The sequence below is a fragment of the Embiotoca jacksoni genome, unplaced genomic scaffold (assembly GCF_022577435.1).
Source record: "Embiotoca jacksoni isolate LCO1_2020_lvr unplaced genomic scaffold, fEmbJac1.0.p SCAF_6, whole genome shotgun sequence".
NCBI classification, from domain to species: Eukaryota; Metazoa; Chordata; class Actinopteri; family Embiotocidae; genus Embiotoca; species Embiotoca jacksoni.
Genome location: NW_027185414.1, coordinates 22552652 through 22567098, shown reverse-complemented (window position 1 = coordinate 22567098; position 14447 = coordinate 22552652). Strand labels below are relative to the sequence as shown.

The following is a 14447-nucleotide window of genomic DNA, read 5'->3' as shown; positions in this document are numbered from 1 at the left end:
AAATACTGAACCAGTCTATAACTTTGATGCGGATTAATTTGATTGTTCAACTGAGTAATTTATTGACTAATTGGTCCAGTTCTAATCAGTCTTGGTCTAGACTGTACGCCTGTTCGAAAATATCAAAACAAACAACATGCAACAGAAATCCTAAAGTAACAAGAAGGTATTTGATATATATTCTGTCTACAGGTAATTATGACTTTTAGTTTTAAAGTCATTTTTCTTTAATAATTGAGTCTTATTTTTTCCTTGTCAATCTTAATATATTTTTCTTGTATATGTGCAGTTGTTTATTGCTGTTATTAAGTGTAAATTACCCTCATGAAATTACAGTGTTTAAACTTATGGTTTCATGTTTTGACGTATTATTTTTCAGAGCTCAATAATAATAACATTAACAAAGATTTTGTTGTATTCAAGTGTCGCAGTAAGTCATAAAAGTGACAGGGAGCAAGCATGAGCAAAGCGGGGCGCCTCAACAAAACCTAATTCAGCCGTCAATACTTTTAGATTTACACCCGCGTTATGTCTTCAGTAGTTTTATCTTAAATTTAATCACACAATCAGCAAATACACACGTTCACAAAGGGGATGATACAACATGTGCCAACAGGACAATTAACCAAATACACCCTTGCCCCACACACACACACACACACACACACACACACACACACACACAAGCAGCCTTCACTAAACATTTCAATTATCATGCAAAGTACTTCAGTTCAATTGAGCACACACACGCAGAGGGAAGCCACAAAGACGTGCATGCCACAGAGGTATGGCGCACACGCACACGCACACGCACACACACACACACACACACACACACGCAAAGAAAGAATCAGGAGCAACGCACAACACAGGAGGTCATTAACCTCGCAGTGATTGCATGTGCTGGCCAAATGGCTGCTGTGTGTGTGTGTGTGTGTGTGTGTGTGTGTGTGTGTGTGTGTGCGTGCGTGCGTGCGTGCGTGCGTGCGTGCGTGCGTGTAAAATCTCATATGCACCGTCCAGCCACATGACTATCCTATGACGTGTGCACAATGACACTTTCTGCATGTGTGTGTGAACAAATCTGCGAAGAAGCTGAAGAGCCGAGCAGCTTCTAACCTCCGTGTTGGAGGGTCTGACGCTGAGTGTTGATAACGATGATGGACTCCACTTACGCTGAAGAAAAGATAGGTTACAAGATGGAAAAGGCCTGGAACAAATATAGCCTGCATAGGAGTACAAATTTAGGTGATGCTTTTTGTGGGGCTTTTTTTTTTTTTTTTTTTTTTTTCACACTGCCTGAGGTGACACAGAACACCCTAAATATTTTTCCTCCATTCATGACGACACTGAGAAGTAATGCAGTGAAACACAAGTCTCCCGACCACGCCTTCATACTGACTCAAACTTACAGCCTTCAGCAATATGATGATTTTATGCTTTAAACCTTCAGGAAAACATCAGCAGTCCTCTTGGTGCACTGAAACATCCATCTCTGTGGAGGGAAACATGTGGATGGTTTTTAGGGCTCAATTTGCAATCAATTTCCTAAAACAAACCCTCCAACTGTAACTCCATGAGGAAATCTACCAATTACCAGACACAGTGGTGGGACAGGGTCACACTGTAAGAAAATGCAAGCGGAGCGCAATCAGCATCATCGGAGTACAAACTAACACTTTCTGACAAGGATCTCATGTTTAAGCTGTAGCAGATGTCCAAATTATTCATCCCTTTTAGGCCTTCAAATAACAACAGTGTGGTACGGTGTAGATGGGTATTATTTAAAATACTCTCAGATTAGGGCAGAACAATACCTGTATTAGAGAACTGGTAGATGTTATATAGAAAAACCTTTTCTTCTTTCTTTACTGACTCAAGACAAGCTGCTGCTCAAAAGCTTTGCTGGGATAAAATCCAAGTTTCTATTTCAATCAAAAACTGATCAACAGATTTGATGCAAGCTTGGACTCGTTTTCAAAATTCTCTGCCAGTGTGGACGCTTTTTCATAAGTATAACAAAAATGTCAAGGTTTCGATAACAGAGTCCCATTTAGAGGTTTTATTGTGAGCGTTCTTTAAGACTACAAATGTTGAACTTTTCCGTCGTGCCTTTGTCTCGCTGGTCTGCATTACAAACAGGTGAGCTGATCACAAGCGCACATGAAAAAAAAAATCAATGAAGAGTAAACTGAAGCGCTCGTGTGCCCACTCTGTTTCTCTCTCCGTCCTCAGTATACATTTTATTAAATGATATCTAAACGTCAATATGATTAAATTAAATTTCCATCCCCAACAAAGGTGCTCTGTTCTCCGGAGACCGGCAGCGTCCGACCAGAGTTCGACCCGGAGTCGCAAACAAACGTCGGCTCGTGAGCGCCAACCGTTCAGACCGCGTCGGTTTAACCCGTGTCACGGCGTCGGACCGGCTCAAAACCTCCACCGGTGTTCTCCATAGGCGGCGCCGGCCCTTAAATCGGGACCTTTAGCCAACCGACTTGGTTTCTCTTTCAGCTCCACATGTTTGCTAGCAGAGGGGGGGGGGGGGGGGGGGGGGGGGGGGGGGAATGTGCTGCACTTCTCTCGGTGTTGAGGAGGTGAACAGTAATGCAGTTCTTTGGAGTCCCTGGAGACTGGGAGATGGTGAGGCTAATAATGTTGTGCCAAGCAGTTTCTGCAAAGGTTCTGCAGGATGTGTGTGTTTGCGTGTGGGTGTGTTGAGGTTGTGTAGGCGGATGGGCGGAGGAGGGGGGAGTGGGAAGGGAGGGCGGGGAGGGGAGGGGGCACACTACCTGGCCATTATATAAAGCTCCCACTCTCGGCTAGAGGGCTCTGTACTGAGTGCCAGCTCCCTCCTCATCCTCCTCCCCTCTTTGTCCTCCCATCCCCCCACCTCTTAGCCTTCCAGCTTCTCTGACTCAGGCTTAACTCTGAAATACCTCCGCCCGTTGTTTTCTCTCCCTCCTGCCTCTGTTGTATCAAAACCACTGTGCACATTGTGGATCAAACAAAAGACGGAATTTGGGACAAAAAATATGGCCGAGACTTCTCCTTCCCCGAGCAGGTTCACAACAAGCCGCCCGGCTGGACTGAGTTCAGAATGACTCCTCTTTTAATCATTAGTACGTGAAATGCTGTGCCACCACACCTGAGACTACTGAGGTCTCGTCCCAGCTTGCCGCGGGGCAGATAGTGAATCTGAAACCGGGCCCCTTCGATGCTGAAATGGCACAAGTTGTGATGACAGAGGCGTTTGTGATCTGGTGCCAAAACGGTGCAGGTACATGCTGCTGGTAGCGGCCAAAACGACACGGTTTCGCTGCCATGAAGGCGGACAAAGACAGCTGGCGGGAAAAGCTCTGACGAAGAATCGTGGTGGCAAAGTGGCACCAGCAATTTAAGCAGGAGCAAAACGCCTGTTTGATGATCACCCACCTCACCCCACTGTTGAGGAAAGAAGGAAGGAACAAGCAGCTTTTTTGAGGCCGAGGACAAAGACGCTGAGACACCAGAAATCTCTCTGTACCGCCACGGTGAGAAAATGAAGACGAGTCGAAAGACACGAAGGCGCCGCACTCGCCCTCGACGCTGCACCCTTTTCAATCCTGCGGAGCTGGCAGGGGTCGGCAGACAACAAGATGAAGAGGAATAGTAGAAACGGTAGCAGCAGACTGCAGGCTGTGCAGCAAACACGCCGGTGGTAGAGTCGGGAGCGCAGGCACATTTCTACGGTCGGAGTGGCCTCGCTGATGTTGGGCTGCACCTCACGACTGCGAATGCATTGCTTTGGTCCGGTCCTGGGCTCCATTCAGAGAGGAGGCAGCCTCGACGGGGGCACCGGGCCGATGCGCGCTGAATGAAGCCTCCCGATTCAAAAATCCGCTCCGCCTCATACCTCGCAACAGCTGCACGGCGGCGAAAATGTGCCGCAAGTTGTGCAATACGGTGCGAAAAAAAGAGATTTCTGAAGAGAAATATAATAAGGGGGATAAAACATGCTGAAGATACAGACTCTGTTTAGCAGCTTTCCCCCACGACGATAAAATTAAAATCCTTAAAACTCGTCAAATCTGACACTTGGTTGTATCTGCTTCTGAATTTAAGCCGTTTCAATCCCTGATTTCCATATTCCTGTTGTTTCTCTCACTTTAACAAGCACATAAAATGAATATGAACTTAATATTTAATTTAATCCATTTATCCTTACTTGATGGTTTGGCATCTCACAAAAAGCCCAATACGCAAGTTAACACGTTTTTCGGCGGGCTGCTGCAGAGCTGATCTGTCTCTGCCAGATCTACTGAAAAGTGTAAAAGTCATTTCTGGAAATACTTTGCCTCTGAGGCAATACTGATTGACAGTAATAAGACTTTCATCATGATGGTAGATTTGGGGAGAACACTTAGAACTGCAAAGAAATGGACATCTGACAAGAGTCAACATTAAGTGGCAGTTGTACATGAACTGTCATTTATGCTCTTTCTCTATTTTATTTTGGTTTTAATGTTACTTGGTAGTTGAGTATCAACTATGGCTGCACGATTCTGGTCCAAATGAGAATCCCAATTTTTTTTTTTAGGGCTTCTCACCGAGATCACAATTCTTGTTTTGTTTTTTTTTTCAATACTAACGTTTAGTGCACTCATTTACTTGGTACAAAAGAAAACTCAAAAACAAAAATGTAATGGTGCTGGATACAGGTCCAGTGTTATGTCGAGTTCTGCCTACCTGCCAATAATTACACTTACCTCTCGAGATATACCTCATGTTGAGCCACTTTATCACAACAGTGTGAAATTTCACACATTTCATAACAGCCTAAGTAGAAATAACTGTGGATGTATGACCCGGCAGCTACAATCAGCTCTGCTGGAAAATGCGTGCACCTCTAATCACTCGATAATAACACTTCAAATCAAAGGACGATAGGAATAAAATGGTTTTATCCCATTTGTGTCCCTTCTTGTCTCCATTTTCACTGATCAACCAATATCAATAATAAAATATCAAACAGCAATCTGAGGAAATCTATTATTATTACAGGCGTAATAAAGCTAGCACGGGCTCCAAGACATTACACTGGGGTTTTCATTTGTCATGGTTTTGAGCTGCTGGTGCCACGCAGAGCTGATTACTGCACAGAAATGTGCATAACAGACATGAATATGTGCTGAATGTAGAATAAACCACTGGGCTATGATTCCACAGGTGAGCAGTGAACCACCATCATCAAAATAATTTCACTTCCTTCAATCTTTCAATCAGAGCATACGAATCTGTTTTCTTACAAGTTCAGAGGGATTTTCTGCTCACGGAAAATCCCAAAGGATTGTTTGGTGAATCGGTGTCTTGCGAAGCGTTTCCTCAGGTTACAGGTCACCGGAGGGGCTACGGCATGCGATCGTTGTTATTATTAGCCATTAACCGATCAAGCTGGCTGCTCGCGACACAACACAAACATCTTTACCAGTTGGTTTCACTCTCGCCGCGATCACGTCAACACCTGAGACAGAAGGACGCGAGTGTCCTGAACTGACATTCAGCAGATGCAAGAGGAAATGGTTTTCCAGGAAAGGATGAACACACCTGGGCTTGTGCTGAGTCCCGCAGGGCTTCTTTTAAGTTAATGACTTAATGACAACATTTTATTCAAATTTTTTATTAAATTGACCTAATGAAGACATTTATTGACTGTGCTGTTTGGCTTTCTAACTAAATCCATGATATTCATGTCAATAGATGCTCCTCAAAATGCTGCCTGCAGAACGCTCGAAGGTAAGTGCCTCGAGATAAACAGCTGGTTGCACTAAATCATGCACCATTAAAGCATTGTAGAAAAAGGTGGCACAACAAGATAATCACATTAAAAGGGTGTCAGTCAAAGCTCGAACTGTGGAAAATCACGTTAAAATAGTGATGGAAATATGACATCCGTGTTCGTTTCATTCTGCTGTTTTTGTGCAGACGAACTCGTGACAATTGTTGTGATTTGTTGGGTTTCTCTCTATAATGTTGTAAAGTTCTGTTGTAAGGACTTTACGGTGTTAAGTGCCTCGGACCAACTTGTGCTGTGATTTGACGCCAAGTAAAGAAAATTGAATTGAAAGAATCTCAGGATTATGTGCAAATGATTGGGGCTAGATCAAATACTCAAGATAATGTCGTAATCGTGACATCTAAAGGTGGGACGTGATTGTTCTGTGCACTTTCCTTGAATACTTCTTGTTTCCTTTTATAAAGGCTGCGACATCTGGACAAACACCCTTGAATACACACAAGAAATACAACATCTTAAATGTCGATATTTTACTCTATAGTCACACTCAGCATAATGCAATAATCAATGTCTGGTCACACACACCAAAATATCATTAACCATCATCAGTTAGGCATTAATTATCAACGTAAATTAAAATATGTTTCCGTCCTGTGTTGCAGAAACTATAAACAGGAATTTTCTATGTGACGGCAGAAGTTTCAGGAAAAACCTTCTTCCTAATTAACTTGCAAATGTATGCAGGAAGGTATCCCAAATCTTTTCTGAATTATTGTTTCTATTTGGGTTACCTAAAGTTTAGGTGCTATCAAGCGTTATGACGTCTAACATACTGCACCAAGATACAATTTAGACTCCGGATAGATTGGAGAATACCGGCTAACCCTGATGAATATTATGCACAAAAATGTACGCCATGCTGCAGCAGGACAGAAGTGAATTATGAGTCACAAATTACAAAAGTGAGAGTGTAACAAACTCTGCACAATAATTGAACAAAGCTGCGGGTAGAGAGATTTATTAACTTCGAGGCGAATCCAGCAAACACGTCCAACTCCAAAAGCCTGCAGCAAGATAAAGAAATATTCTGTGATGGCTGGCTTTCCACAAGACATTTCTTATTCATGTTTCGCTCTTAATTCACACCTAAATCTCTGATATTCAAAAACCTGCCAGGAGGGTGGCCAGCGACTGAAATGCACGTCTCCCTCTTCCAGTTGGAAAAGCACAATTGAACTCCAAACTGCTGCCTACCCATGTCCATCTCAAATGTGACATGTTTCCACGGCAACAGGACCGGGTAACAAAATCACCACAGGAGTTAAGAAAAGCTCCGTCTCCGGAGAAACCAAACAAAAGTCAATGGCCGCGGACGACGTGTGCTCTCATGGGGCAAAATATCAGACAATAATAGAGTCTGACTGCGGCTTTGAACATGCAGAACATATATCAAGTCCCCTGATGTGACAGAGCATGTTTGTTATCTCTATCTGGCAGCTGACCTGGTAAACTTCACTGAATATTGAGAACAGGGAAAAGGCCAATAAATCTTCTACAACAGTTTGTTCCAGCTGGTTCAACACTAAACACCTCTGACGTCTCTGCAACACACAGGACGTGCAACATCTGTATCATGTTTCGCATTTTGGACTTCACGCCATCTGCTCTGCGCCGCCGTGCATCTCAACTCTGGCAAGATTTCTACCTTTCCGGGAACTTTCACGTCTCGGATGGTGCTTCGAAAAGCCCCATATCGAACTCTTAAGGGCGAGCGCGAGAACAGATCGACACCTGAACACCACAACTGCAAACACACCAGCATGTGAGAACGCCCATCATCCACTTTCGTCAGTTCCCACGTGAGCGTCTGCTTCTCTTTAGACTGAAAATTAGCCGACGCGATAATGACAATGACAATAAGAGAAATAGGCAGGTGTTGAAAGGATGTAAGGGAGCAGGGAGAGGGCCTGTATCATTAGGGATTAACCTAGCCACAGGCTCTACAAATAGACTGTCTCCACCTATAAGCCGCCAGCGCACAGACAGTTATTTGTATTGCCAGGTTTCTGCTGCAGCGGCTCCGGAGAAGAGAGAAGACAGTTCAAAGAAGCCGAGGCGGATCGGGGCTCCTGCGAAAACAAAATGCGATGCAACAGGACGCATTTGGGGGGCTTGGCAACATCAGAGGCTTTCACGAGCACAGATTTTGCCGGAGATGACTGCAACACAGCTTTATGCACCAATTCACGGTATAAAGTATAATAATACACAGCCTAAGGGAACCTTGAACAAAACGCGCAGCTCTGCAAACCAATATCGGCGCCGCCGTGATTTCAGGGAGGTTTTTACGCCAAACTGCTTCATTTGGTTTTCGCACCGGCTGCTCTCAAAACTTGAATTCAATCGGCGAAGTTTTATGTGATTGTTTTTGCGAGACGTTGACAAGAAAAAAAAAAGAAAACATCGTGATTTTCTTTTTAGCGACTACCTAATGAAGAAAGAGTCACATGCTATCACTTCCTATGACAATGAGCAAAGTAAGCATCACAGAAACAGCCGGAAATATTTTAGTTCTCATCTTTTTCTTTTTTTTTTTTGTTCTCTGAACCTGAAAAAAAAAATCATTCCTGAGCGATTAAAAGCGACTTAGCCTTACAAAACAGACCGTCTGTGACTCATTAAGAATAGGCTGCATCCTCTGAAATAAATCATTTTTAAAATAATAATAAATCAACACGTGCTGTATACACAGAAACAAAGTGCAATCCACAACTGGAAGGATGTATAAAACACACGTCATTTTGTATAATGAGACCGACCCATGGGGGTTATCTTGCTAGCCTGCTTCTCTTGAGAAGACAGAATTTCCCATAAACCACCACCACTTCCCGTTTTTGCTGTTTTCTCTGGTTTACCGTCGAGGGGGTTCGTTTTGGTGATGGTTGGGGTGGGGGGGCTGCTGACGGTAAACGCAGAGTTATTTTTGCGTCTACCACAATGTCATCAGCTGAGCTTCTATTGAGAAAGCTTACGTGTCAAAATCATAAGAACTTTGCAAATTGCAAGTCCCCAAAAATATTGTGAAGGCTGTTTGAATTTGCATGAATTGATTGCGATTTCCTGAAAGAAAAAAACGTGCAATATACAATCATGAGCCAGAACAGCATGACCACCCGCGCCTAAAATGCCGTCGGTCATTCGGAGGCCTCGCCCGTCGTATCCGACCCCAAGACGTCAGCATCCATTTAAAGTCGTCTGATTATTACGATCAGGTATTTATTAAGTTGCTCAGCTGCCGACTTCTCACACATCCAACACGTTCTCCACGTGCATATAAGAAACCTTAGCGTGCAATATTTAGATGATTAATAAAAGTGACTGGTCGTGATGTTTTGGCTGAAATATGAGGTGAAATGATCGGTTTACAAGTAAAACTTCCAGACGTGTTGTGTGTTTCTTCTTTCTGGAGTATTTTTTGAACAGTTCATCAGATAACAGCGGGAGCTTGAAGAAGTCACCTTGAGATTGAGGACACAGCGAAGGTGTTTCTTCACTATTTTCTCATATTTTTTTTTTAGACGAAAGCAATAAAGCAGACAGGTCAAAAAACTATCGTGTAATACAGCTGAATCTACGAATTCATTAACAGGAAGTTAATCAGCAACTCATCGGATGATAAATTAAAAACTCCAATCATTTTTCACAAAGATACCGATCGTCTTCTGGTTTCAGCTCATCTTATGCGAAACTCTGCTGCTTTTCTTTGTGGGTGAACTGAATCTCTGCATTTTTGGAGAAACACTATTTCCTTGACAGTTAATAGAAGATCTTTGAATCTATAAATAAATAAATAGATCAGTCGATAACAGTAAATGTTACCATGCGTCTTCCCCTTTCATGAATTTTCTCACTGCCGTGTGTTTGAACCCCGAGAAGCTGCAGCACGAGCAGCCGAGAGCACGACATCACAGCCAGTTTGGTGCTGATGCACCGAACGAATCACCGCATGGTGCAGCAGAGACACATTCCTTCATTAAAATAACGCACATATTTATTTCAGGTGTAAAACAGCAGTAAAATGATGATATACCGGAGTTACTGCGGCTGATTTATTCATTTAATCTTTTTACGTCCCAAAGAGTATATCCACATAAAAAAAAAAAAAAAAAAAAAAAAGGGAGAGAGAGGTGTGGGGGGATAAATAACTTTGAATAATTCTGAACATAAACATGTTTGTTTTTATTATCATTAATCTCTCGTTGATAGATCAGTTTTACTGGTGTGCAAATGCATCTTGGCTCAATGCATCACAGCCTCAAGACCTACTGAAAAGTCAACATTTCTGCTTACATACGTTAAACGAAACAAAGCATAATTACACATTAGTCATCAACACTGACAAGTGTGTCAGCGTGCTGCATGAAAACGATGACAAGCTTATAGTCTTAAAACGTGCCCTTGTCCTAATCCGGGAATCTAAAAATAGTCTGAGTGAAGGTTTAAACTGGGGTTTGCAGTGAGCTGAACTGAACCAGCTTCAGACATTTGCTCTGTAAGTGACAAAGTTCTCATCCAGACAGGATTTATTCTTCAATTTAATCCGATATAGATACGCGTCTGCTGCTTTGTTTTCTTTTTCGAGGCTTTCATTTTTTTCAGCAAATAAAAAAAAAAAAATTAAAAAAAAAGTGACATGGTAAACATGAACAGAAGCTTCAACTTGAAAGGAAAAAAGAAAGATAAAATTGGTAAGACTTTGGTCTTATTTTCAAGTTGTGTCAAAACTATCGTGGGCGTACAGTGAATCAACCCAAACTGTGAGCTGACTCTATTTTTACACCCTAATCAGTACGTTGTAATGTGTCGTCTGATGTCTTCGTCACGGTTTTGAGTGTGTTCACTTTCTCTTCAGCAGCATCGAGACTGCGTTCAGTCAATATAAGGTGTCCTTCGATTTTCACACTTAAAACGTCGATACATCTGTTGTGAAGAAGAATTTGCACGTGACTTCTATCTGTGGCTAAACAACAAACAAATACAAAGAATACGAAAATAAAAAGACAAAAAAAAAACATCTGGCTTGTTATCATGCGAGACGTTCAGGGAACGACGATCAATTGTGGCATAATGTGAAGTGTCTTGGGAACATCTGTAAACCGCAGCATCTATTGACAGTCTGCTTGTGAGGTGTTTAGAGGAACATCTGTAAATTGTAGTTGTAGAAAATGAGCTGGGTTACACTCTCCCCCTCAAAAATGCATGAAAACTAAAGATTTATATTGTACTGTAATTTTCTTTTTCCTAAAATGGATTTTATAAAATTGGTAATAAAAAAAAAGTTTCATTCGGCAGTTGTTAACGAAAACCTTTTAACGATATTGAGCCCCAGTTCGGAGTCTCTTTGTAAATCCAAATATTGCCTAATCTTTTGGTTGCAGACTCTGTTTTCTTATTGAACAGTTACTGTGCACTGACTAATTTTTTTTTTTTTTGGTGTTCAATTTTAAGTTGAACTCTTTCAATTCACGGGAGTCATATTGATCCCAGAAACGCTGCAGTCAAACCATCAATTCCTCTGAGAAGAAAAAGTCCACACCAGCATTTCAAACAGATTCACTGCCTTCTTTTGTAGATCTAACACTTGAGCAGAGATCTAACGAATACTCTCATTTGGGACAAAAAGAAAGAGTACTCTTCAAAAACTATGACACCCCCCCCCCCCCCCCCCCCCAAAAAAAAGTAATCACACCAAGTCAACAAGCAACAACATTCAGAGTCTTTTCTGCCTCACAGCTTTTCCAGGTGTTGAAATTTGAGTTAAATTTCCTCTGTCAGTCCGTTTGCTGCTTTTTTGGTCCTCGGGAATTCATAGGTGATAGATGACAATTATTAAATGTACACTTCACTTCTTTTGGATTCGACACGAAGCCCTGAGGCCACTTTGTCACATCCTGCACCTTCTACTGTTGTATGATGCTGCGACCAATATATCATTGAAATATAAAAAAAATATGCATCTATAAAACTTGAGGTATGTGAATCATCATCAGCACTTTATCATTACCGCTCAGTCAACAACAGTCTAGACAAGAAACCTCCTCCAGCTTTCATTTAACAGGTGCATCATCCTACAAATCTCACATTCATTATCTATTATCTAATATATTATTCTATTAAAAAACGGATAAATGTCCAACGCACTTTGCTGGAGCTCGAAAGTATATTTGTGTGACCTGCAGTGAGAATATTCAACCAACCGTAGTCAATTCATTGACTGACAGGAAATCAATTGGCAGCTATTTCAATAATCAATTCATCGTTTCAGCCAAGAAGAAATGTGAAGAGTTCCAGCTTCTCCGTTTTAAAGGATTTAATGCTTTCAGCGTTCGATGTGGGAGTAAACTGAAAACCTTGTGAGCTTTTAGATAAAAACAAGCAGATTTGTCGATGGTTTGGATTTCCGACTTTTTACTGGCCACAACAATTTGTTCTGACAATGAAAATAACCCTCCTGATACTAAAGCCTACCTCCAAGTAGAAAACACAAGACTGTGAAAATAAGAAAAAGCAAAGCACGAGTTTGAGAAGTTGCCCACAAAGAACTGCACAGGGGGGGGGAGAAAAAAAAAAAGCTAATTATAAACAGAAACCGGGGGGGAGAGAGAAAGCTTCACACTAAGACCACATTTGGCTTGTGAACAGATGCAGAGGGTGTAGCTGCAAACCTGCAGCTGCAAACCTGCTCAATTCACTGTGAGCACAGCAGCTGGCACAAAGGAGCAGGTATAGATCCGTAGATCCCGGACAGCCAGTGGGAGCACGCTGGATGAGGAGGAAGGGGGTGGGGGGAGGAGGCTAAAAATAGCCCCGAGACTCTGATCAATAACTGCTAGATAGGCTCCCAACTGTGCTCCACAAAGCTAAAAAAAAAAAAAAAAAATCAAAAAAAAAAAAAATCAAACCACAGCAGTCAAACAGACCCAGAGAAGCAGGTGCATTCAGGTGCATTCACCCTGACGGCTGCTGATGTTCACGGGGACCGACAGCCTGAAGCAGCCGCCGGTGCACCGTTACAAGGAGCGGTCCGTTATATCGTATCAACAGGTAACGGGAGTCACAGGTGTCTCTCCCCCGGACCCCCCCCCCCCCCACCCCACCCCCACCGGACCGGGTAACGTCACTTCACCTGCGGACAGACTCTGCTGGGACAACGATGCGCGGCATCGATATCAAGTTTATAGTCATAAATAATCTGCCAATGTGGCGTGTTTTCAAACATGAAACCGACAGCGTGACGCCGCCGTCACGTTCAAACCGTGAAAAATAAAAAAATAAAAATTTAAAATTTAAAAAAAAAAAAAAAACTCAATTTTCCCTGAGAAAGAATCCTTCAAGAAGACGCACAAGAGACAGCTTTGTCAATCCACGGAAGAAGAGTCCGGGTGTGAAAACAAGACACGGAGGACGGGTTTGAAGTGAATGCCGCCCTGCAGGAGCTCCAGAAAACGGTCCGCTTCAGCCCGAACCAGCGCGTCTCGATATCAACATAAACACGCTGGTGCGAAGCTTTGGCGCTCGCGGATTCAATCAAGTCGCGGGTGCGTTTTGGGCGCAAAACACCAAATCCGACAAGATCGCGGCCCCCCGAGGTTTTAAATCGCTCAACGACTGGAGGGACTCGACAATCAAACGCTTTGGAACCGAGTAAATTTATAATGATTTCAGGCTGCGCCTTACCTTCAGTTCCGCACTCTCCGCCATCTTCTATTTTTTTGCGCAGGCGTGCTGAGGTGTTGTCACATGATTGGGACGCGCAGAGCGCCGCGTGAACGCGCGCACACAAGCGACAAACGGTGCGTTCAGGAACACGAGCGATGGGAGGAAAAACGGCAGCGTCGAACGTTGCAGAATAGAATAGAATAGAATAGAATAGAATAGAATAGAATAGAATAGAATAGAATAGAATAGAATAGAATTAATTTACTCTAAAATACAATACAATATAATTTCAATAACTGAACTTCATTTTATGGACCTTTTAATGAGATTATCAAACTCGTAAAAGTACAAATTTTGACTTCAATTAAAATTAAAATAAAAAAATACCAAACTTCTTCTGACCTAAAAATGCAGCATAACATATAAAAAAAAAGTTGTTTTAGTCAATAATTTGCATTTTATTATTTAATGGGATGTTACATCACTTTTTTTCTTAGTTTTGGTATTTATCAGGGGTGCAAACAAACAGTCCATCGTTATTGTCTGTACTTAACAATGTGGTACTAAATTCTCCTGATTTCAGGATTTTTCTGACGTACTTCATCGAATGTCTCACATCAAAATGAAAATTCAAAACTAGCTGATTTCCTATCCCGTGAGCCCTGTTTATAGATTCGTACTTTGTATGACCACGACTTGATTTTTGTCAATTCCTAACATTAATCATTCCCAAAGATGAATTATTTTCACACAAAATGAACATTTTTATGAACTTTTCAAAAGCTGCTGTACTTGCACCCTGACCTTTGACCTGTCTAGTTCCACTTTGTCTTGATGAATCAGATTTAAGAGTTGGCCCTATCATACAAATACAACCTGGCTCTCATTTGTAATTTTACTTCATTTTCATAAAGAAGCTGTCAGAAGAGAGAGACATTTTTGAAAGTTAACC

General features: G+C 42.2%; 1 protein-coding gene across 1 annotated transcript in view; it reads right to left on the bottom strand.

Annotated features, from left to right (window-relative positions):
• Nucleotides 1–13556, bottom strand: part of LOC138212920 (E3 SUMO-protein ligase PIAS1-like) — a 57735-nt gene extending 44179 nt beyond the window's left edge. Inside the window, exon 1 of the mRNA XM_069173601.1 lies at nucleotides 13514–13556. Within this exon, the coding sequence (XP_069029702.1) occupies nucleotides 13514–13537 (24 nt within the window). The 5' untranslated portion in view covers nucleotides 13538–13556. The remainder of the gene's footprint in view (nucleotides 1–13513) is intronic.
• Between the last annotated feature and the right edge of the window lie 891 nt (nucleotides 13557–14447).